This window comes from Pseudorasbora parva, chromosome 17 (genome assembly GCF_024679245.1).
Source record: "Pseudorasbora parva isolate DD20220531a chromosome 17, ASM2467924v1, whole genome shotgun sequence".
Lineage (NCBI taxonomy): Eukaryota > Metazoa > Chordata > Actinopteri > Cypriniformes > Gobionidae > Pseudorasbora > Pseudorasbora parva.
The window spans coordinates 28,742,045-28,767,124 of NC_090188.1; the positions used below are offsets into that span (position 1 = coordinate 28,742,045).

Sequence of the window (25,080 nt, forward strand, 5' to 3'; positions counted from 1 at the left end):
AAAAACTGATCCTGGGTCATAGGTGGCCAATGTCATGTGATGGCTGACCCATGTGGTCTGATTAAACAGATGAGCTATTGTCTGAAGCTCAAATTGCTCAAAGTTTTTTATTTTTACATTTTTTATACTGTTGTCTGAGGTCAGCTTATGACGTTTGTGTTTTTACATTCAACGACATTTTTACGAATAAGTAATAGGCTATTGTCTACCCTGATTTTGAGGTTCTCTCCTGGAACGTTCAGTTTTTTTGGGATTGCCGCACTGAAGACTTGGAAGCAAACTCACACTGCTATGATTGGACTAGATTGGCATATTACAATGAGCTTTGGCTCCCCCGTGAGTACATGTGAGGAATTATTTTGAAAGCTGGGGGAAAAACGGTCCACTGAATTATTCGCCCACAGGCCGGGCAAAATGTCTTATCAAACAAAGGCAATGATTTATCTCTCCTCTACCCTTGCTTAATTGATTGGATTGCTTGACCCGCCCAATCTGGGGATAACTGCGAACCATGCATCAGTAACATGCACACACAAGTCTCACTGCAGAGTCAGACAATAATCAAAACTTCTGCAATTGTATTTTTATCAAATATCAAGTCAAGAGAGTAAACAACACACACAGTGTTCGAACTATACTGTGGCCTTTGGGGGAGCCCACTTTTCGGGGGGGGGGGGGGTGCATCCCTATACACAAAAGAGGACGTGTATATTACTTCACACACAGACGAACGCGTCAATCTATTGCTTAATGCATTGCGGAGACTCTTAATATACAATTTACAATCATTGAAGAACATCTTTGATTTTAATGAAGGAAGAAAAAAACAAGAATTGATAGGTCAAAAAGCCCACAAATCTATAAACAAAGCATCCGGCTGTCTTTGAGTTCACATGAACAACGGTTGAAGTTACTCGTCAGGCTACAGAAGAATACCATAATTCAATCGATAGTCGCGCAGACCTATATCAACCCAGCCACAACACATAATTGGGAATAACATGCCTTAACACAGAAGCGACCACAGAGGCTTGAGGTCAGCCTCTTTTTCTGTTCTTCCAGAAATCCAAGATCAAGAAGTGGATATTCGTTTTTGTTTTTTCTGCGAATCTTTGCGTTGACATGTACTAAACATGAGTGGAATTTGCACCGCAGTGCCACCACACCTTGATGGTCATGACAAGAACAGCATGTATAGTTATCTTTATTGAAGTGAATTAGATTTAAACTGCCGTCATGCATGAATTAATTATATATTTTTAGCAATTTTACAAATAATAATCCACAATGATTACATTACATAAAAAATGAAATTGCACCTCAAAATAACACAGTGTCAATATTTTTGAGACCCCCCAAAATTTCACAAATCACGTTTTCAGGGGAGCCCATGTCTTATATAGGGGAGCCGAGCTCCCCCTAGCTCCCCCGTAGTTCGCACCCTGAACACACATCAAGAAAGAAATGCTATTTCATTATTTGAGCCAGTGATACGTTTTGGTCCTGTCTGCAAATCCAATCATTTACAAACAAATCTGTGGTGAAGGAACAAACACACAATGTCTTAACCGAGTGATCTGAATATTCCTTAAAAATAAAGTTCATCCATGCTTTCATAATATTGGAATCCAAATTAATCTTATGCAGCATGTTTATTGCTTAGAAGTTTGATCCGGTTTAGCTTCTCGTAGGCCTACAAAATACAAAATAATGTTTCACCAGCTTGGCACATTCTGAGATTGATTGTTTTCTGGACCTTGTGTCAATAAAAGCTTTTCTTTGCTCCAAAACTTACATGATATTCTTCTAACACTATACTTTCATATATCAAAAGCTGAATGAAAAGTTGATTTCTCAATTCATGACCCCTTTAATGCTGGTTCTGAAAGAAAGATGTCGGAATACACAGTGCATTGCAGTTTGTTGTGTATGGAGCTACATAGCCACTGACCCCTGCCCAACACCGAAAGTGCCGACAGTGGGCACGTGCATCAGAACTGGCTCATGAAGCAATGGAAGAAGGTGGCCTGGTCTGATGAATCATGTTTTCTTTTACATCACATGAATGATGCGTGTGCGTCTCTTACCTGGGGAACACATGGCATCAGGATGCACTATGGGAAGAAGGCAAGCCATCTGAGGCAGTGTGATGCTTTGGGCAATGTTCTGCTGGGAAACCTTGGGTCCTGCCGTCCATGTGGATGTTACTTTGAGATGTACCACCTACCTAAGCATTGTTCCAGACCATGTACACCCTTTCATAGAAACGGTATTCCCTGGTGGCTGTGGCCTCTTTCAGCAGGATAATGTACCCTACCAAAAAGCAAAAATGGTTCAGAAATGGTTTGAGGAGCACAACGAGTTTGAGGTGTTGACTTGGCCTCCAAAATCCCCAGATCTCAATGCAATCGATCATTTGTGGGATGTGCTGAGGCTCAACTTACAGGACATAAAAGATATGCTGCTAACATCTTGATGCCACATACCACAGCACACCTTCAGGGGTCTAGTGCCATGAGTCCATGCCTCGACGGGCCCTGGCAGCAAAAGTGGGACCAACACAATATTAGGTTATAATGCCTGATCGGTGTATATATAATTATGGGAAAAGGAAGTTTCCACCTTAAACCACAATAAAATGTATTTTCTTTTTATATGTTATAAACAAAATCAATAAAATTTATTTTGACCTTTTGCTCATTCGCTGAATTTAAAATTAAGCTCTATTTTGTACCCTGTTGCTATCCTATTTATTTAAAAGAAATACCTCCTTAAAACTCGTTTTTCTTTAATTCAAAGTAGAACATGTCAAAGTGAACAGATTTTTGTGGCATAAACATCAAAGCTGGACACATCATTTAAAAAAATGCAACTACTTATCCTTTAAAAAGAGGCACACATATGCAACAACCCTGCTATCATGTGTTCATCTCTTAATTTTGTTCATTCAAACAACGATTGCATGGTGATTTTGAGGTGGGGTGTGCCTTTTAAGCATTGTTGATGCAGGATCACTTCTACAACCTCACATACTTGTGACAGCATAATTTTACCACGCCAATGACAAATAACAGATTTTATCTCTTAAAACTGGCTCTGTGATTTTGCCATTTTAATGTATTTCTTAAGACTCATTGCATATTCTATTCTAGATGTGAATACCAAAAATCAAATATATGCAACAATAAATACATTTTTTTCCCTACTCTTCACTTTGATAAACATTGAAACCTTCACTGGGATGATGAAACTGCAGCTGTCTAGTGTCCTGATACAAGAAAACATCTTTAATACTCCCATCAAACCCTTTAGTAAATACACCAGATGTAACAGACGCCACATCTCTATTTAATTCAAAACCCCCAAAATAAATCACCCCTCCATAATTTACTGCTACATACTGTTCAAATGGGTCAATGTCTTCAAAAATGACTCTTTCCTCATTCACATAGACCTGGATGAGAGTTCGGTTGTGAGTAATAGACAGGTGATTCCAGTGATTGCAGCAGAAAGTGTTTCGATACAAAAGAGGAAGTGCGGTTCTCTCACCAAGATTGACTGAAACCTTCAGATAACCGTCCTGCAGCCCAACCGCTAGATGGTCATCGTCTTCACTCCCTGCTTTCCCCATCCACATGATCAAACCTTCCTCTGCTGAAGTGGAAAAATTCAGTGAAACCTTGGTGTACATCAAATTCCTAGAGTTGTACTTTGGATCCTTGTATTTCAAATACGAGTTTCCAATAAACTTTATATTCCTCAATGTAACTTTTTGGTCACAATAAGTCCCAATCCATCCCAAAGAACATATACATGAATATGACGCAGACTTGTGGACACAGAGAGAACCGTGTTGACAGAGATTGTTGACACAGTGAATGGACTGTTGGCATCGTAAACCGGTCCACAACGAGGAGCAAATACACATGAATGAAGAAAGACCCGCTGGATGGCAGAAGCCACCGTTCATGCAAACCTTATACCCACACGCTGTCCCATCCCAGTCGCCAACATTGACTCCGTCGAGCGCACCTGTCTCTGTAAGCTCAAGGTCATGCCCATTAACTATGACCTCTCGAATGCCGCCTGTGAATCCCACTGGGTCTTTCTCCATCGCATCCGGTGACACTGTGTTCAGGAAAGACACCCCCCCAATGAACATATTTGTGCCAACATCCAGAGTGCTCGTGCCCTCGGAAGAGTTCCTGGTCACGGCTTCATCGTCTAGAATGAGGAAGCCGCGGTTGCCTTCTCTCCCGGCCTTCACTGTGTGCCACTTCATGCCAGTCACATCGACCTCTTTTGAAGACTGTAATACAATTGTTTCGTTTCCCAGATTATAGCGGAGCTGCACAAATCCAGCTGACAGGGATACGCTGAGGAAATCTCCTTGGGAGAGGGTAGAGAATAATGTTAAAGGGTTAATTCACCCAAAAATGAAAAATCTGTCAATAACTACTTACCCTAATTTAGTTCGACACCCGTAAGACCTCCGTTCATCTTCGGAACACAAATGAAGATATTTTTGTTGAAATCCGATGGCCCAGAAAGGGCTTCATTGACCATCATTGCCCATCTCACTACAATACAATAGTGTTGGCTCTACAATAATTCTACGAAGCGATGAGAATAATTTTTGTGCACAAACCCCCACCCCTGAAATAACGACATATAGTGATGGAATCTTTTTTATGAAACCTAAAATAAAAGATGAAATCTGAAATCTTAAGAGCATTCTGTCCCTTCATTGACAGTCTATGCAACTACCACTTTGACGCTTCAAAAAGTTCATATAGAGATCTTAAAGCAGCACTAGGTAACTTTTCAACCCTCATAATATATTTAAGACTCTTGTGATGATACATCGACTTACAATAGGTTGAATGACACGTCTGCCATAGCTTGACGGGGTCTGTATAGTTTTTAATCGTACTTTTAAACTTCGGGTTTTGGGTAGTAACCCGAGAAAAAGAAAAGAACTACAAAATTCGACTGCTTTACGGCATATACGTCACTTCCACCGACACCCACACTTCCTTAAATTCGGACGTGCGAGCCCAACTTTGTTCGTCGGATAATATAGTCATGTCCGAAGCAGCATAGACAAATAAGAAAGAAAAGGTTTTGTTGGAGGAAAGCAATAAGAGGAAACGAAAAAGTGATGGGATTAAAGGCAGGACGAGGATCAACATTGGACCAGCGTTTGCTCGTCGGCGTGAGCTGAAGGAGGCGTGCCCGACCGATGCTGTCATGCTTGTTACGGTGAGCTACCACTCAAACATTGAACTGAAGTATCAAATAGATTCTGTAAAACGGTAACCAATAGACTAATATGAGAACGCTGGCTTGTAAACGTGAGCATCGTGATTATTTGGCGTTTGAAAAAAATAAAACCCATGAAATTATATTCATATGACATGCTGAAACATATACCACTGACTGTACCTGGGATGAAGGCATTTCACACGCGCGCCAGAAGAACACCTGCATGTAAAAACTCCTCCTGCAGTGTTCAGGGGAACTGTTAGTGCTGCACCGACCCGCGGGGCCGCTTTTATGAAATTATTTGGCCCGCCCCGCACCACTGTATATATTTTTACAACCCGCCGCGCACCCGCGACCATTAAATAGACATACGGGGTCCGCGGGTTATGAGACGGCCCACGCAATTACTAGTTCAGGGCTATCAGGGCTGTCATGTCAACAAATGCACGCGTGATGGCATCCCCTGTTGTAGGATGACGGAGTTTACGACAGTAGTTGAGGACTGTAGGGGGACCCCGAGAGCAAAAGTTACCCAGTGCTGCTTTAAAACTAATCCATATGATTTGAGCAGCTAATCCAAATTTTCTGAAGAGACTTGATCGCATTTATTCACACATGATCATTGATCAGCGAACATAAACAGAAGCTCAACCGATGTGCAAAAAAAGCTTTATTGGTTCTTGCAGAAGCTCAAACGTACTGCATAACACGAGAATGAACCTCATTGGTTCTCACACTTCAAGCAAACATGCTTGAGCTTCCGTTTACCACAAATGATTTGTGAGTTGATGAATGTTTATGTTAATAAAAGCCTAAATTCAATCTGTTTATCATATAAAGCGATCAAGTCTCTTGAGAAAATTGACAAAACCGCTCAATTCATATGGATTCAATTTCCGATCTCATTATGAACTTTTTCTCTATTGCGCAGCTGTCAATGGAGGGACAGATCTCTCCCTTATTTCATTAATATTTCTTCATTAGTGTTCTGAAGATGAACGGAAGTTCTGAAAACGACATGAGGGTGAGTAATTCGAATTTTCATTTTTGGGTAAACCATCCCTTTAATTCATAGCCTTTTGTTAACCACAAAACTACTGTAATAATCTCAGTTTATGTTTATTTCTTTTTTATTCGCATTTGTTTACTGAACATGACATAAACAATATGAATATGCGTTAAAGATACACTTACATGCTTTCATTTCGCATTATGTAATCAAGATGCTGCCTTACCCGACCGAATGCTCAAGTAGCGTGAGGTGTAGAATAGGATGCCCTCTGGTGAAAGTGTTAGAAACTGCAGTTGCAGATGTGTTTTGTGCCTTATATTTACTGGAGGAAATGACATCCAAGATGACTGATTACCTCTGAAGAAAGGATCACTGATAGATACAGCTGGAAAAGAAATACAAATAATAAACATGAACGCTTCCATAAAGAAAGCATGGAGTATTTTATGGGAAATATAATATAAAATATAATTAATTTTTTTTTCCCTTTTCTTAACATATTCAAGGCAACAATTATTTCACAGTGCCTTTTTAATAAAAATAAAATTAAAGCTAAAATATAAAGCTATATATTTAATGTATAATGACCGGTTTATACTGTAATACATGTATTTATATATATAACATATTTTATTTATAGTTTTATTTATACTACCATTAAAGAGTTTGGGCTCAGTAAGATCTCTTTGAAAGAAATTCTTTTATTCAGCAAGGACACATTCAACTGAACAAAAGTGACTGACATTTATAATGTTACAAATATTCATCCTTCAGATAAGTGCTGTTCTTTTAAACTTTCTTTAAAAAATCTTGAAACAAGTATGTGAACTTAGCACATTTCCTAAATATCTGCAAACATATTAAGGTATTTTTATGCTTTAGTACAGGCAAATAATTACATACAACACCTTTAATCTCCAGTCTTAAGAAAGCAAAATTAGACAGTAAAAAATATAAAATGTACCTATTTTAAGCTATTACTTTTTTTTTTATTACTACAATTATTTTTTTACACAATGTTTTTCTGCACCCTTCTGCAGACCCTCTAGTTACTCCCTGGAGGTCGCATTGACTGTGGTCTAACCTTGCTGGCAGAAGAGTCCAGCAGAGCCTAGGGGGCACTGGCATGTGTATCCATCAGGAAGGGGCACGCAGGTGGAGCCGCGAGCGCAGGAGGGCGGTGGGATGTGTTCGGCATCACAGAACGACACTTTCTCAGAGCAAAGAGCACCTTTCCATCCAAACACGCACTGACAGCTGGAGGGGAAGGCCAAAGAGAAAAGATTAATAATGTTTGTCAGTCATTCACTCGCACAAGTTGGGCTCAAACAGGAGCTTGTTCTGAAGTCTTACTACACAGAGGATCCAGAATCCACACAGGTGCCTCCGTTCCGGCAGATGACCAGGTTGCACGGATCAACACCACATTGCCCCACATTACGTCCTGACTCTGGCCTGCCCTCTGGCCCTCCTGGAGGTTGAAACTTCCCATCTCGTCTCGTCCGAAACAGTAAATCGAAAATGCAGCCTTTACAATCAAAGAGAGAGCAAGAAGACTTGTCATTATCTACTCACCCTCATATTCATGCTGACCAAGGCTGTCAAACTCCTGAAAGTAACTCCACCATAAAAACTTTAAAAGTAGTACTTATGCATTATATTTTAGTCTTCTGAAGCCGTATCATACCATGAGCAAAATATACAATACCATGAGCAAAATATACAGTGCCATTTAAAAGTTAAGGGTCAGTAAAACAAAAAATGTCTCTGAAATAAATGCTCTACTGGATTTTTGAAAGAATCCTGAAAAAAAGGTCCTGATTTCCAAAAAAAAAAAAAAAAAAAAAAAAAACAATAATAAAGAATAATAAAGCTTTCAACATTGATAATCAGATTTTTTTCTTAAGAAAATCAGCATATTAGAATGATTTGTGAAGAATCATGTGAAATTAAAGACTGGAATAATGAAGCTGAAAATCCAGCATCACCAAACGTCTAATAACATGGTTTTGACAATGTTTGCAATTATTTTTGGAAGCACCATCATGGTGTAGGAGAGATAAAATGGTCCATGAGTTTGAGTTTGGGTGCTTAAATGGGGGAAAAAGTCAATCTTTTTCAAGTAAATAGCAAAAACTAAATTAAATATCCAGTGAGTGGCAGATACAGATGAGTGGTATGAATATAAAAGGGACTTCATGCACACTGCCTTGAGCTCCATGAGATTAGTTCATATATTCATAACTGGATATTACATTCAAATTATAATGTAATACTTAGTCAATAACCATTTAAAATCATAATCAAGCAGCTTCAACAATTTCATTTGAGGTTGAAGAGGCCCCAAGATAGCTATTGTTAAACTGTGTTTTATTTGCCCAGTAAGTGAATTACTGTAAACTGAGGGATGAGTAGAAATGATGTTAGGTGGTAATAGAGAAAGACTTGAATTGAATACTGAGAATTTCTTAAACAACATCCACTAAATAATGAAACATGTAGTGGTTAGGACATCTCTTGGCCCATTTGTCATCAGTTCAAATGTTTTCATCATGTTGTGCTTAAAGGTACACTATGTGGTACACTTGCGAACCAGCAGCCATATCACCCTGTAGCCCAAGACTGGTTTCTCACTGAAGCTAAGCAGGGCTGAGCCTGGTCAGTACCTGGATGGGAGACCAACTGGGAAAACCAGGTAGCTGCTGGTAGAGGTGTTAGTGAGACCAGCAGGGGGTGCTCACCCTGTGGTCTGTGTGGGTCCTAACACCCCAGTATAGTGATGGGGACACTATACTGTCAAAGAGCACCGTCCTTCGGATGAGACGTTAAACTGAGGTCCTGACTCTCTGTGATCGTTAAAAATCCTGGCCAAATTTGCCCAATGGCCCCTGTCCATCATGGCCTCCTAATATCCCCATATAATGATTGGCTTAATCACTCGGTCTCCTCTCCACCAATCAGCTGGTGTGTGGTGGGTGTTCTGGCGTAATATGGCTGCCGTCGCATCATCCAGGTGGATGCTGCACATTGGTGGTGTTTGAGGAGATTCACCCTTCTGTGTAAAGCGTTTTGAGTGCCTAGAAGAGCACTATATAAATGTAACATATTATTATTATGTAACTTTTGGCTCTCTAGTAGTTGAAAACAAAACTCCAAGCATAGTGCAGAAGAACATGGTTTTGGTTGTGCTTCTGCTAAATGAACATGATTGTGTTGAGTAATAAAAACGGCATCTCTGTGTCACACATTTCCAATCCCTCAGTTCCCGCTATTTTTGAAAAGCCAAGCCAATGTTGATTCCTGTTTTATTACGAGCTCTGTTGCATTATCTTTTTTTAAAACGGGTGATTCTCCAGAGGTTGGAGATTTTAGCTGCTCCATATCAACATTTCTAGCTTGTTGTGACAACAAATCTCTGACACGTAGTCAGAGTAGCCAGAGTAAGCTCTATTTACGGTTATGACGAGACACACGGGCAAGTACCGCAAGTTTGCAATTTACTGTTAAAACCATCCCGACAGGTCTAAAATATGAACAATTATAATAGGCTTACCATGGTGAATCTGAAGACAAAAACACCTTTTTGATGAAAAAAATGATTATTTCTTAAATAACAGACAGACACATTCTGCTAAACAATGTCTTACTTCCACTCCTCATGATGAAACAATTTATATGAAGGTTTATGAAGGATTTCTTGTGTTCTCCCATTCATTCCATCAGAATAACACCAACCTTCAAACGCCATATGTTGTTGACATTTAAAGGGATAGTTCACCCAAAAATGAAAATGACCTCATGATTTACTCACGCTCAAGCCATTCCAGGCATATATGACATTCTGCTTTCAGACAAATACAATCAGTTATATTTAAAAAAAAAATGTCCTGGCTAAACAGAGCAATATAATGGCAGCCCAAAAGTTGAAGCCCATGGAATGTACATCCATCCATTATAAAAGTAATCCACACGGCCCCATGTGGCTAATAAAGGCCTTCTGAAACAAATCGATGCATTTTGTGTAAGAAAAATATTTATATTACAAAGAAAAATATCTAGCTTCCTCCAAACCGCCCTCCATATTTAACCTTGGAAAAAAGTGCAACTGGCGCGACGATGGTGTCGTACGTAGCGTAAAGGTTTTGAACTGCGAGAGGCGCTACACTTTCTGTGCAATTTGAATACGGAAGGCGGTCTGGCGGAAGCTAGATATTTTACTTTATAAAGTTTTAAATATGGATATTTTCATACACAAGCCCATCGATTCACTTCAGAAGGCTTTTATTAACCCCCTGGAGTTGTGTGGACTGGTATATACTGTTATAATGGATGGATGCACTTTTTATGGCTTCAAATTTTGGGCTGCCATTCACTGCCATTATAATGCTTGGATTAGTCAGGACCTTTTTATTGTAACTCTGATTTTATTTATCTAAAAGAAGAATGACATAAACACCTAAGGTGGCATGAGGGTGAGTAAATAAATGTTGATTTTTGGGCGAACTATCCCTTTAAAACGTCTGTTTTAATACAACTTTGTGATGGGTGGTTGCACACATATTGCATACAAGGTTAAGAATCTCATCAGATCTGTAGACACATCATGACACAGATGATCCAAGTAAGAAACATTGATTTCATCACTAACTGACAATCTGAATCAAACATCAAACAAGACAATAATAATAATGATAAGACAGGGGGAAAAAAACACAGTACCTTGAAAGCTGTTCTGGAAACGAGAGCCTGCAGGCAATAGCTCAGGTGTGTATTCTTCAAATCCTCCCACATAAAGTGGACTGAAGATGTTCAGGCCCACCAGCGGTCCAGTGGATGTACCTGTCCTCCTCTTCTGTCCATCAACCTATTCAGAAAACACACCAATGTGACACCAGAATGGTCAAAAAGAGTTAAGAGTCAAAGCTCAGAACAATTCCACATTTCTTTTTTCTTTCTTTTCTCCTCATTCTTAGAGATAATAGAAATATCAATGTATTTTTTACTGACTTTGTCTTGCATTTCAAATCTACAGATATAAGATTGGTTTATTATTTTATAATGGTACAGTTCTATTGTGAAAGTACCATTATAATGCTACGGTTGTGCTGCTTAATATTTTTTATGGAAACTGTGACATGTTTTAGGATTCTTTGATGAATAGAAAGTTCAAAAAATCTTTATTAAAAAAACAAAACAAACAAACATTATAAACCTCTTTAATCTTTGCTGAATGTTAATTATTTCGGGAAAAAAATGTCTTACTGACCCTGAACTTTTGAATGTCAGTGCACATACCAGTAAAGAGCCAAGCAATAATAACTATAATTAAAAAATTTGTTATATACAAATATGAAACATACTTTCAGCCATCCATTTTTCAGATATCTTCCAAAGTTCACAGTGTGAATGTTGATCCTCGGATTCAGGCGCTCGCTGATAATTGTTGCCAAACCCGAGCCAAGATTATACTTATGAACAATCCTGCCGCTCCGCACCCCCAACGCGAAGAAGTCGTCTCCACTGATGCCTTTATAGAAACAAAAACACATACAGAATCCAATTAGCAAATGCAGTGGGGTCCAAAAGTCTGAGACCATACTGGAAATCTGGCTTTTTGTTTTCTATTTAAACTTGGAAATAAACAGGTTTTAGGATTTTGAAAAAAATGCAGCTCAAAGAAAAGTGTTGAGGCAAAACGAATCCCTAATTTTGTTGTGGTCACAATTATGATGTTCAAAAGTAATACATTAGAAAAGTATGTCAAATTGAAGATTTTTCACTAGTGGTTGAGGTCAAGCTAATCATCTCTAAAAAATGTAATTTATTTTTCTTTTGAGCTGATGGATCTAACGCTCCAATTTATCTGGCCAATTATCAGGTGAATAGTTGCATCTGATTCCTTCTTTTTGATTTCGTTCTCCACTGTGCTGCACGGCTCCCTTGACAATTGCTTCATTATTCACAGTGCTGTCCTCTTCTCTCTTTCCCTTTATGAATCATCCTAAACTATAATCCCGAGAGACTCTCGCTGAACTGAGGAAGATTCATACCCCCCTTACTCTTTTATTCAGCTGCCTGTCTTTTGATTAAACATGTTCGTAGCAGTGACGTGTCAGTTAGCAGCCACTGAAACTGACCTTAAAATAAATTGCGATGGTGGCAGAGAAGATCAAGGCATGGGGAAACTTGACCGAGATGTCGTGTCTCTCAAAACGACAGGTCTACTTCTTAATGGCATTTTCAGCAGGACGTTGATTTTTTGTTATGGATATACATTTAGGTTACAATTTATTTTGGTAGTCCACATTCAGACATTCTAATACCTATATAAATAACTTTGCAACTATGTCAACTAACTAATTGGAGTATTAGTAGACTGTTCGATTGGGTTTAGTGGAATAAGTTGACAATGTAGTTGCAAAGTTACTATTGTCTGTTGGGCGACCACCAAAAAAAAGTATTATCAGATATTAAGCAGACAGCCTGCTAATACTCTAATTATTTAGAGTAGTTGTAAAGATACTTATAGTTAGTAGAATGTCTAAAGGGGACTTTCTTAAACAGCATGTGTTGTTTTCATCCTTCAGCCATGACTTATTCACAATAAAACACTAGCCTCGAGTACCTTATTGTTTTTATAAAACAGTTACCACACAATACAAATGTTGAAGCCAAAAAATATGTATCAATGCAACTTTTATAAAGTAAAATCATAAAAGCCTTCCTTCCGCTGGGAAAAATAGTCCCTGACCGTGAACAGCAACAGAAGTTACATGATTACTCCATTAGATGGCGGCAAAAAAGTCTTTATGAGGGAGTCGTCAGTAGTGAAGACTTCTCGACTTTTATATTCAAAGGACTGAAACTTGTTGTAAACACAGAACAAGACGGAAGCAACTGACAAAGGCTTTGACTAGCGCTGCAGTGTCAGGACAAGGGAAAACCCATTGACTGTTAAAAGGATAAGATATCGCAGCAGACATTCCAACAGATTTTTATTATGAACATGACCTGAAGGAAAATGCTGTATCTTAATGCAGGTAATAAATTAGCTCACTCGATCTCTCTCGTACAATACTCTGCTCTACGTAATAATACAGTAAGCTTCAATGAACAATATCAATAATAACAAACTAAAATGTTTACGTTGCTAAGAGTGGTTTCCAAGGGTGTTGTGCAGTAATACACAAAACCGTTGGGTGAAGTGGTCAAGGGCTGTGTTTTATTGTGAATAAAACACAGCTCTTGACCAATCAGAATCAAGGACTGGAACTAACCGTTTTATAAATTAAGATATAAAAGACGCTTCATTTTTTTAATACGATTTTTGCTTACAACAAAAAAATGTAGATACAGTATTCTCTGAACACTACTTTCAATAATCTCTAATATTTACCTTCTCAAGTAATTAAAAAATTAAAAATAAATAACCACTTTGGTCACACTTTAGATTAGGGTCTAATTCTCACTATTAACTAACAATACGACTTTTGCCTCAATAAACTCCTAATTACTGCTTAATTACTGTAAGGTAGTTGTTAAGTTTGGGTGCTGGTTAGGATTAAGGGATGTAGAATATGTTTGTGCAGAATAAAACATTAATATGTGCTTTATACTAATAAACAGCCAATAATAAACAGCTTTATACTAACAAACAGCCAATATCTTAGTAATACGCATGCTAATAATCAACTAGTTAATAGTGAGAATTGGACCCTAAAAAGGGTTAACACTGCAATACCTTAAAAATGTATTATTTTTATTATATATAAATTAAGTATCACTAAATTATAATTAATTATTTGTCATTGTAAGATGTTTCAATATTTTCTGGGAAACAAGTTAATAACTGTAATAATTGTAATTTTAATAATTGTCATGAAAACAATTTATCTTTTTTTAATTCTGTGGTCAAGATTTCTTCTCTATCCTCTGAGATTCTTTAGAGACCTCATATAGACGGTTTCAACGGTAACAACATAAACAAACGCTACTGCGCATGCGCGCTTTTGTGGCCCAAACTTAACTTCCGGTAGACATCAATAACACCAGAGGATGCGTTATCTTTCTTATGCGTTAGCATCTTTAATTTTGATTGTGCACCATTATCTTAATGTATAGATTTTTTTTTGTTTCAGCATGTTTATTATAAATAATCTCCCATTTATGTCTTTAATATAGAGTGGGAAAACGCCCCACTTAAAGGGTAGGTCACCCAAAACTGAAAATCCTGTCATTACTCACCGTCACGTTGATCCCAGAGTTTCCGCTAGAAAAAAATGGAGCCGGTCAAAGTGACCGGCAGAGGTTTCGTTTTCCGGACATTTTGATGATATATGCCGGTCAAAAACTCCTGAAAGCAGTTTATGTAACTTATTAAAAAAATGACCATGTTTATTAGCCGAACTTTCAAATAGACGGGAAAAAAAACATGAACGTCCGATTGGCGTCAATCAACCAATTTTTTTAACTTATAGGCGTATTTTGCGGGTGGGACAGGTGGGACATGTCCCTACCACTTTTTTAAAACATCTTGCTTCACGGATTAACCTAACTAACACAAACAAAATGCAGTTCAATGCAGCAAACGCGGCTCATGCAGTCTTAACACAGACGAGCGCTTTAATCTAACGCTTAACGCCGTTGCAGAGACTTTCTGTTTGTTCCGGTCAGATCGCGAAACAAAATGCACAAAAACTGTTCATGCTCTTGATGTACAACCACTGATGGTATTCGGTTTTGATGAGAGAAAAAAATAGACCACGAGGGCAGATTAGAAACGAGAACTTCTGACAAGTTTAACAGACTAGTGATTAAGCAAAGTGTGCAAATCTATTTGCCTTTATTCACGTGAAAAATCTTTAGATGCAATAATTAAACGCAATTAATAAATTTAATTATAAACTCAGTATGTCTCATTTAGTTGGTAACATTTAAATTGGCCACAGTGTGAAATGACAAAATCATATAATAGAATATAACAGTATACTGATAACTACAAGCAGGTAAGCACTACAAGATGTTTTTGAAATCATTAGAGAAAACGACAAAATTACTTATTCACAAAATTACGTGTGTGAATAAGTGCCACCTGTTTAAAATGTGCTTAAACCCGATCATATTCAGTAGAAGGTAAAAAAAAAAAAAAAAAATCCCTTAAACTTTAACATCCCGCTCATGCCCATCGCCGTGATCATCTGTATAACGCTGGTTGTTTACCATGTGAGTTCTGAACACTGCACCATGTGCTTATTTAAATCTTTTGTTTCTACACATATTAGGCTACATATTCCTCATGTCTGTGAGGCAAGCCTGCCGAGTTTCAGTTTGAGACGCGCTTCAGTTCATGATGAAAGCGATGGCTTCCGCGACCTAGTCTACTTATTTATTTCTTATTAATTAAATACATGCAATTAACCGAAGAACCCTTTATTAAAATTAAGAGACAATTTGTACAAAACGAAAGAAAGGCTTTTTACAAAACAAAACTTAATATTAAACTAAATATAACCACCAAAATCATTTCTGACCCACTCGCATCTTTGCACTTATAGCCTATCATAATCAGATGAGATCTAAAAATAATATTATAATATTTAAACATAAATATGAAGAAAAAAAAAAACATTGTTTAATGGCTACAACAAGTATAGTAAGCTACAGATTTATGTCATGCCTGAGCTGGATTTGAACGAACATCATTTTACCGGTGGGTTCACAGTAGCCTATATAAATGCATGCGCACTCGCCTTTCAATTATGCAATGCGTCGGCATAACATGTTTCTTTGTTTCATAATATAAGAATAATGTTGGGAAACTTGTGTCATGTGCTCTCTGCTTGATTTTTAATATTTATATCATGTTAACCAAGAATAGTACTTTAAAATGTATTTCTACTGAGTAGTGCGCCATACAAACAGACACAGACCGGAAGTTAACTTCGGGCCAGGCGCGTAACCGTAGCAACGCGCGTGCGTTCGATGAAACCGTCTATACATATAACAGAGTTTTCCCTTATGCCAGATAATAAAAATCATCACTCCGTTTTGAGCACAGATAAATTGTCTCTGAAGTTGGGCCCTGGACTTCGATTTACAGCGCATTTTACAGGAGCAGCTCCATTAATATCTCCTAGTTGAGTGATACCATTTTCAAACCTCACTTCCTCTAACATGACCTCAGCCGTGTCTGGAAAAAGGTTTACAGCCAAACTGCTATCAATCCAGCTCTTATTTTTCTACACATTTTAAGCACTGAGGGATGCACTGAAATCAAAGTGAATAAAGAGAGATGGAGTAACAAACATAAACAATATTCCCATTTCGACCCACCTTGTCCCTTTTGCCCAGAAAAGAGAATGAGGCTGTTTCTCAAAGCGGAGACATTATTGGCAAAGGTGAGCTTCAGGTGGAATTCATAAAAATGACCCATACTGGGAATAGAGGGATAAGCCACATAGGATGAGTATCCAAATTCATCAAGTCCACTAAACTTGGGCCGAGTGATGTTGACAGCTGTGAAGAAATAGAAAAATAAATTAATATTTTTTAATATACATATCCAAATGTTAATGTTGACTTAGCACAAGGGTGAGCTAGCATACTTGAGAAATGCATTGAGAAAACTTTAAATTAACAAGAACCTGTAAAATGTCATATCATTTTACTGAGGTGAAGTTACAAGCAGCTCTCTGAGAAAGCGACACAAGATGGCGATATTGCACTATGTATAAAGCTTGTCAAATCCTATGCATTACCATTTCCTTTGGGGGAAAATGCTGCTGCTAACAATAATTATTGTAATTTTGTGCCATTTTACTCTGCAAATGGACAGTGGACGTATTATCAATATTTTGCAGAAACTGAACAGAATTTGTGAAATGGCTGCTGCTTTGGAGAATGTATTTCAGAGTAAAATCTTCTGAAATATCAACATTTGATCTCCTGGTCCAGCAGCCATAGCTCAGAAACATTTCAGCTTGGGTACATTAAGCATTAACACCTTTTGTCCAGTGAAAAAAAAGTGCTACCTAAAGAGTTTTCACCACCCCTCATTTTGTCTTTATGAACTGTGCAGTCTGCAAAGTCTCTCCGGAGGTTCTCTGGGAACAGCACTGAAGTTCTTCCCTCTGCTCTCCCCTTGAATTATTGATGCCTTTTGAAATTGCACATATATTACCTTGTCGCGGTTTATTTGCACAGCGCCTAATGAAGGACTAGAATGCGTTTTTAGCAGGGATGGTTTGATGGGGCCAGCTGTATTTCTTCACTTGCAGTGTCATGTAATGGCTCTGTGATATGCTGCACATGCTGAGTTACGTTTTCTTCCTCAAAGTGAAATTCATTAAGCCGGCCATTTATTAGTCAGATGTATTGGGCACTTTTTGAGAATGCCAATTACCATCTTAAGATGAACTGCAGTCCTGTATAGGGACGTAATTTAACTAATTTCCAAAGTCTAATGGGATTTCTGATTCTAGCCTTCAGAAGTAACCAGAACAGCAATAATAGGCAATTTTTCCCCCTCACTGCTGAAGATGAATACAATTACATGAATAAAACAACACATTATTATTTTTGTAAATTCTTCTTATAACAAAAAAACTGATCTGTCAATGTCCCATATGATAGTTTATAAGATACAAATAACCACAAAACCTCAAATAACCAAATAAATAATGCTTAACTTTCTATACAAATGCACTGCAGAGCACAGGATGGTTCTCTGTGCTGTATTATTCTGCTGTTGTTGCTAAAGGTGACTAAAGGAACAAGAAAACCACCTCCAACTCGCAAGCAGTTTTTACTGGAAACATCACCCATTTATTTTCATTCGTTCAAGTCAAAAAACGTTTGTGTGCAAGGATTTTTTTCTAGTGGAATTCAATAGCTTTCTGTCAGCTCTGTTGGCTGGACCCGGAGATATTTCGCTTTTCTTGATTACCTTCTCTAACCACACATAAAAAAATTAAATAGATAAAGACATGAGAAAAAAGAAAAGAAAAAAAAGGAACTCCTCACAAAATCAGTTTGATCACAAACACTTCCCACAAGATGATTCTTTAATCTTCTGACGTAGAGCCTGCTGACGATGGAATGAAAATAGAGGAAGTCACATGATACGTGTGTTAAGGCGGTAAGGCGTTTTAGGACAGATGTGCTATTATTTTATGGGTCTATTTTAGGTGAGTGTGATGTTAACGGTGCGTCAAAGAACACAGTGTGTCCTCTAAACTCCACTGCCGCATCAAGCTGCTTCCTGCAATACAAGCTCCCATGATCAATCGAAAGATCTATCTATCTATCTTCCTTAGATTTTGAATGCAACATCTAAAAAAAAACAAAAAAACATGCGCCTTTGAAAATGAAGTTGCAATTATGTACAGAAGCTTTTCAAATTAAATAAAATATAAAATAAAATATAAAATAAACGAGGGCCAAATTACTCAATATTAAATCATCAAATAAATGTTGAAATATTTAAATGATTAAATATATTATTAAATTGTCAGTAAAAGAAAAATAAATCATTATTTGTTAAATCAACTCACACCATTTTAGCAATTCGTTTGCACTGATTTTCAGCATTATTTTTGGATTGCTTTTTCATTTAAGCATTTATCTCATGTTCATTTTTGGTTGTGATGGGCAAATGTTTTTTTTCTAGACTGGGTAAACCCAGCCCAATCTGCCGGCGATTTGATTTCGCCCTGCAGCTCAGGCTGGAAACCTATACATTGTTTTATCCTGCTTCTGTTACTAATTTGCAAATGTACTCATACTAAAAAAAAAAAAAAAAACCCTGCCTTTTCCACCTGTTGTGCTATTGGCAGGTCTAACAAAAAGATAGATTGAGAAGCGATGGGACGTTGGTCTGATTGGTGACTATCCAATTGCGTACAAAAACGTGCAAAACCGTTTTGCTTGCTACTGCTAAGGTTTAGTCGCATACAATAGTCCATAAACCGAATCATGTCCTCATAAACTGCGAGTAAACACACACAAATGTTGACAGGGCACTAAATACAGTACATACCACAGAGACGGACGTACTGATGTTGCTGTTTCTCCTGCTCAATTTATTTCAGCCTCCGGATCTGGTTCTGGATCATATATATAGATTCTTCGGAATGAAAAGTGCATTATAAATAAAATCTATTATTATTATTATTATTATTATATGTATTAGTTGAATCTGAGTGACTATGTTTACATGGACAGCAGTAATCTAATTATTGACCTTATTCTAAATAAGACAATATTCTGATTAAGGTGTTTACATGAGTTGCTTTTAGAGTACTCCGTTCATGTTCCCATTTTACATGTTATAGAACATAGATCGATTATGGCACGTCATTACGTCCCCATGCCACGCTATGTTCTCCAACATCCAATCATAGCGTGACTTTGTCAGGTCTGTTAATTTTATGGGCTCAGGAAACTGCTGTAACTTCGCCTGCGGGTGTCGCTGTTGGACAGTGTTACGTTACATTAAGAAGTATAAAAAAACATGCGTTTTTATAATGTTTTATATACATTTACGTTGATTTATTTTTGTAATATTATGTATTGTCTCTTTCTGTTTTTTTGAAGAGACACTGCCCCTCTTTCCTCCTTATGGACAGCCTACATTTAGAATAATAGCTTTAATTAATGATGAAAAAGGTTTAAAAATCGTGACTGTTTGGATTATTTTTCCCGCCGTCGAGCCACAGGCGTTCACTGAATGACCCATCTGGTTTGCGATTACAGATACAAACTTATTGTATTTTACTTTTACAATGAGCATAATAATTACAACAAAAATAAAAATATAGAGAGAGGACACAGTGTTCAGAATGAACAGTCAAGCAAAACACACACCGCCCATAGTAACGCGTTATGGCAACGACATTTCAGACTGACAGATACGTAAAAGATAAACGGGACTTTTCCGCCACTTGTTACGCGTTTGTAGACGTTGTTATATTAATTATAATTCCAATTCTGTTTTATTGGCCACAATATTATTGATGATTGTTGAGAGGAGCACTTTTGATTAATTTTCAAAAAGGGCAGAGGCTCGAACCCACAAAGCCTTCCCTCTGCACTTCCCTGTTGTGCATAACGTTATGTGTCCTGTCACAAAATGCGGCGAAATCTTGTCATTGAAATCTTGAAATGCTTGTCATTCTTTAGCTTCGCCCACACGATACGCCTCCAGGCGCTCGGTTTTTCCGGAAAGACTCGGTACAGCCTATATTTCTTTTATAAATATAATAAAACTAAAGACTTTTCGGAGATATGAAGGATGCAATACTAGGCTACTCTATAGGTACTCAAGATTGACATGAGATTGACTGAAACTGAGTGATTCACCCCCCCTTTAATCGATTTGACAGCACTAAAATAGGGCTTTCATTTCGGACCTCATTCAAGTCAACTGCGTGCTCGTATAAGCTGCGCATCGGTTCTTTGAACCGTTTCTTCAATTCTGTGTACTGGTGAGAGCTGTTGTAATCATTAACCGACTTTTGACTCGATCGAGCACTGCTATCATCATACTGCTGTTAAATCACACTTGCTATGTTTCCAGTTATTTTCTTTTTTTAAATAAGATCATGATCTTCTGAATAATGTATAAATTCTAAATGGAACACTAAATCAATACATAAAACAGACTCAAAACACCCTTCCTATACTTCCATTAGTCCAGGCTCATTTGAAGAAGTCCAGCACATCCAGAGTTGAGTGACTGCCCAGAGGCAGCGAGGCCTTGGCTACTAATCAATACTGATTGATGTTATCTGCTGTTATCGGCCTTTAAATTCAAATGTCAGTCCCACTCGGTGTGACACTGGGAGATTAGAACACTCTATTTGGCATCAGGCTCTTTGCTGTCTGATAGAGCGACGTCTGGTAGCTCTGCCTGCCGTGCTGTGCCAAGCGGTCTTCAAACCACGCCACCCAATTAGATTACAGCAAAATAGCAGCAGTTCTTTCCCCTCTAAGCACAGTCGAGGAGATGAAGAGCTATCTGTGTAAGCAGATATCCGACTTTAGCTGACTTAACACTGCGCGGTAGAGCCGAGGAGAGAAGTACATTAGTTACACGACGCTGTGGTATGTCTTCACAGCTTTATTATTTGAGACAATAAAACAAACCCAATTGCAGCAAGTACATTCTGTGAATACACTTTGATAAATTAAGTTTCAGAGTTGGGTAATTTAAAGCACTTGGTGTGCTCATTATACTTGGATGCGTACTACCTGTAGACACCCTCAAAAGGTCAGTGTGTGTATGCAGTGGAACCGGGCTTGCAATTCAATACAGACTGGCAGTTATCCTTAAAATGTTCACTGTGAAAGCATCAGAGTTCAGTAACTGTTTGTAGCAAGCGTAGAGCACTTAGCTACTCTAATTGGAATGATATTTCAACAGCTTGCATCAGTTAAACAAAACTGCTGGGAATACGTTTCACTACAACACCTATGGGTCTAACCTCAAAGACGGAGGTGAGCACAGGAGATGGAGGAAAACAATCCTCAGAATGGCAGAAATATCAAAAGAAACACCCTCTAGCCATGCCGGCTTCATCACGTCTCTATGTGTAAATCAATGTCTACAGACAAACCTTGATTGGACCTACCCTCATCGCAGAGGAGACCCTGCCTTCCGTAGGGGCAAAGACACGCCGCTTCGAGCTGCGTCTGGGGAACGCAGGTGGCGCCGCGCGCGCACGGGTTTCGCTCGCAGGCGGTGAACTGGCACAGCTTACCGGAGTAGAGCGGAGGACACGCACAGAACCAGTTCTCCGCATCGCTACACACAAGCAACCAAAATAAGGGGAAAAAAACAGGGAGATCATTAGTACACCAATGAAATGTACCCGTACTGCATCATTACCTTTGCTGGAGTTTGCGTAGAAAGCATAAATTGGGAAGGGGCATTTGGGGGGTTGAGAGTGTCAAAAAAGCAGAGAAGAATACAAATGAGAAAACGGAGTGGAATGGATGGAAGTCATACATCATCGGCCTGAACTCAAGACCATCCTTGTCAGCCAGACCCACATCAACTGATCTTGCAGTGCAAGTACAAGTAAAAGTGTATTATTCAAGATAATTTTACACATATTTTTTTAAATGTTGCAGTGTATAACTTTCTTTATACATTTTAGTTCAAAATTTTGGAATAAGCTATTTTTTTCAAAGAAAACATGGAGAACATTTTCATAAATATTAGGAACACATATTCACTATTAATTACGACTTTTGCCTCATAATTACCACTTATTAATAGTTAGTAAGGTAGTTTTTGTGGCGTTTAAGTTTAGGTATGGATAGGGTAGGATTAAGGGATGTGGAATATAGTCATGCAGAATATGTGCTTTATAAGTACTAATAAACAGCCTATATCCTAGTAATACACATGCTAATACGCATTTTGTTAATAGCAAGAATTGAACCCTAAAATTAAGTGTTACCAATGATTTATATTATGTATTATGATGGCCAGCTCTAAGAAGGGTTCTGGTCGTCCCAAACGTCTTCCATTTAAGGATTATGGAGGCCATTGTGCTCTTAGGAACTTTAAGTGCAGCAGATTTTTTTTGTAACCATGGCCAGCTCTGTGCCTTACCACAATACTGCGTCTGAGCTCTTCAGGCAGTTTCTTTGACCTCATGATTCTCATTTGCTCTGACATGCACTGTGAGCTCTAAGGTCTTATATAGACAGGTGTGTGGCTTTCCTAATCAAGTCCTAATCAACACATCTGGACTCAAATGAAGGTGTAGAACCATCTCAAGGATGATCAGAAGAAATGGACAGCACCTGAGATAAATATATAAGTGTCACAGCAAAGGGTCTGAATACTTAGGACCATGTGATATTTCGGTATTTCTTTTTTTAATAAATCTGCAAAAATGTCAAAAAAATCTGTTTTTTGTAAATATGGGGTGCTGTGTGTACATTAATGAGAAAAAATGAACTTAAAGGATCTTAGCAAATGGCTGCAATATAACAAAGAGTGAAAAAATTAAAGGGGTCTGAATACTTTCTTGTATATGTTTAACAAAGTGATTCATATTTTGATATGCAAGTGACTGACATGTTTATTGGTTATTATTGGACTGTCAATAAAAGCAATACAAGCTCAAGGTGCATTACCCAGCAAAACATCTAGACACACCTCAACCAAAATACAGTATATAGTCAAAACATCATAAACATATACACTCACCTAAAGGATTATTAGGAACACCTGTTCAATTTCTCATTAATGTAATTATCTAATCAACCAATCACATGGCAGTTGCTTCAATGCATTTAGGGGTGTGGTCCTGATCAAGGCAATCTCCTGAACTCCAAACTGAATTTCAGAATGGGAAAGAAGGGTGATTTAAGCAATTTTGAGCGTGGCATGGTTGTTGGTGCCAGACGGGCCGGTCTGAGTATTTCACAATCTGCTCAGGTACTGGGATTTTCACGCACAACCATTTCTAGGGTTTACAAAGAATGGTGTGAAAAGGGAAAAAGATCCAATATGCGGCAGTCCTGTGGGTGAAAATGCCTTGTTGATGCTAGAGGTCAGAGGAGAATGGGCCGACTGATTCAAACTGATAGAGCAACTTTGACTGAAATAGCCACTCGTTACAACCGAGGTATGCAGTAAAGCATTTGTGAAGCCACAACCTTGAGGCAGATGGGCTACAACAGCAGAAGACCCCACCGGGTACCACTAATCTTCACTACAAATATAAAAAAGAGGCTACAATTTGCACAAGCTCACCAAAATTGGACAGTTGAAGACTGGAAAAATGTTGCCTGGTCTGATCAGTCTCGATTTCTGTTGAGACATTCAAATGGTAGAGTCAGAATTTGGCATAAACAGAATTAGAACATGGATCCATCATACCTTGTTACCACTGTACAGGCTGCTGCTGGTGGTGTAATGGTGTGGGGGATGTTTTCTTGACATACTTTAATCCCCTTAGTGCCAATTGGGCATCGTTTAAATGCAACGGCCTACCTGAGCATTGTTTCTGTCAATGTCCATCCCTTTATGACCATAATGTTCCCATCCTCTGATGGCAACTTCCAGCAGGATAATGCACCATGTCACAAAGTTTGAATCATTTCAAATTTGTTTCTTAAACATGAAAATGAGTTCCCTGTACTAAAATGCCCCCCACAGTCACCAGATCTCAACCCAATAGAGCATCTTTGGGATATGGTGGAACGGGAGCTTCGTGCCCTGGATGTGCATCCCACAAATCTCCATCAACTGCAAGATGCTATCCTATCAGTATGGGTCAACATTTCTAAAGAATGCTTTCAGCACCTTGTTGAATCAATGCCACATAGAATTAAGGCAGTTCTGAAGGTGAAAGGGGGTCAAACAGTATTAGTATGGTGTTCCTAATAATCCTTTAGGTGAGTGTATGTACATAATACAGACCTAACATTATACTTCTTGGGATGTCCATTTTATGAATATCATGAGGCAGTGAAAAGACTAAAATTAAAAATATAAAAGTGTTCAAGACCCCTGGGATAAAGAGAGTTAGAGCACAAACAAAAAATGTATTGAGTGCACCTTTAAAAATAAAATAAAAATCACAGATTCATTTAAATAAGAGCATAACTGGCCCTGAAGGCCATCTACAAAAGCAGACTCACATTCTGCTGATGTTGATCTAGCCTCACTGTAAGCGAATGATTAGAAATGCCCCAGCTAAAGGCTGACTGCTGAGGTGCAATTCCGCAAACGGAACTTTTATAATTCCAGGCTTTATCCCCAAGCGAGAGGTAGAGGGTGGGCC

General features: G+C 38.2%; 1 protein-coding gene and 1 pseudogene across 1 annotated transcript in view; one reads left to right on the forward strand and one right to left on the reverse strand.

The window, feature by feature from the left end:
- Positions 1-2,798: 2,798 nt before the first annotated feature.
- The window catches only part of eys (eyes shut homolog), a 376,512-nt gene continuing 354,230 nt past the window's right edge, over positions 2,799-25,080 (reverse strand). The window contains exons 40-47 of the mRNA XM_067421808.1: positions 21,907-22,079; positions 16,610-16,792; positions 11,638-11,804; positions 10,997-11,141; positions 7,631-7,805; positions 7,362-7,534; positions 6,501-6,662; positions 2,799-4,389 (exon numbers count right to left, since the gene is read on the reverse strand). Of these exons, the coding sequence (XP_067277909.1) occupies positions 3,203-4,389; positions 6,501-6,662; positions 7,362-7,534; positions 7,631-7,805; positions 10,997-11,141; positions 11,638-11,804; positions 16,610-16,792; positions 21,907-22,079 (2,365 nt within the window). The 3' untranslated portion in view covers positions 2,799-3,202. The remainder of the gene's footprint in view (positions 4,390-6,500; positions 6,663-7,361; positions 7,535-7,630; positions 7,806-10,996; positions 11,142-11,637; positions 11,805-16,609; positions 16,793-21,906; positions 22,080-25,080) is intronic.
- On the forward strand, positions 8,869-8,985 carry LOC137045739 (5S ribosomal RNA; annotated as a pseudogene).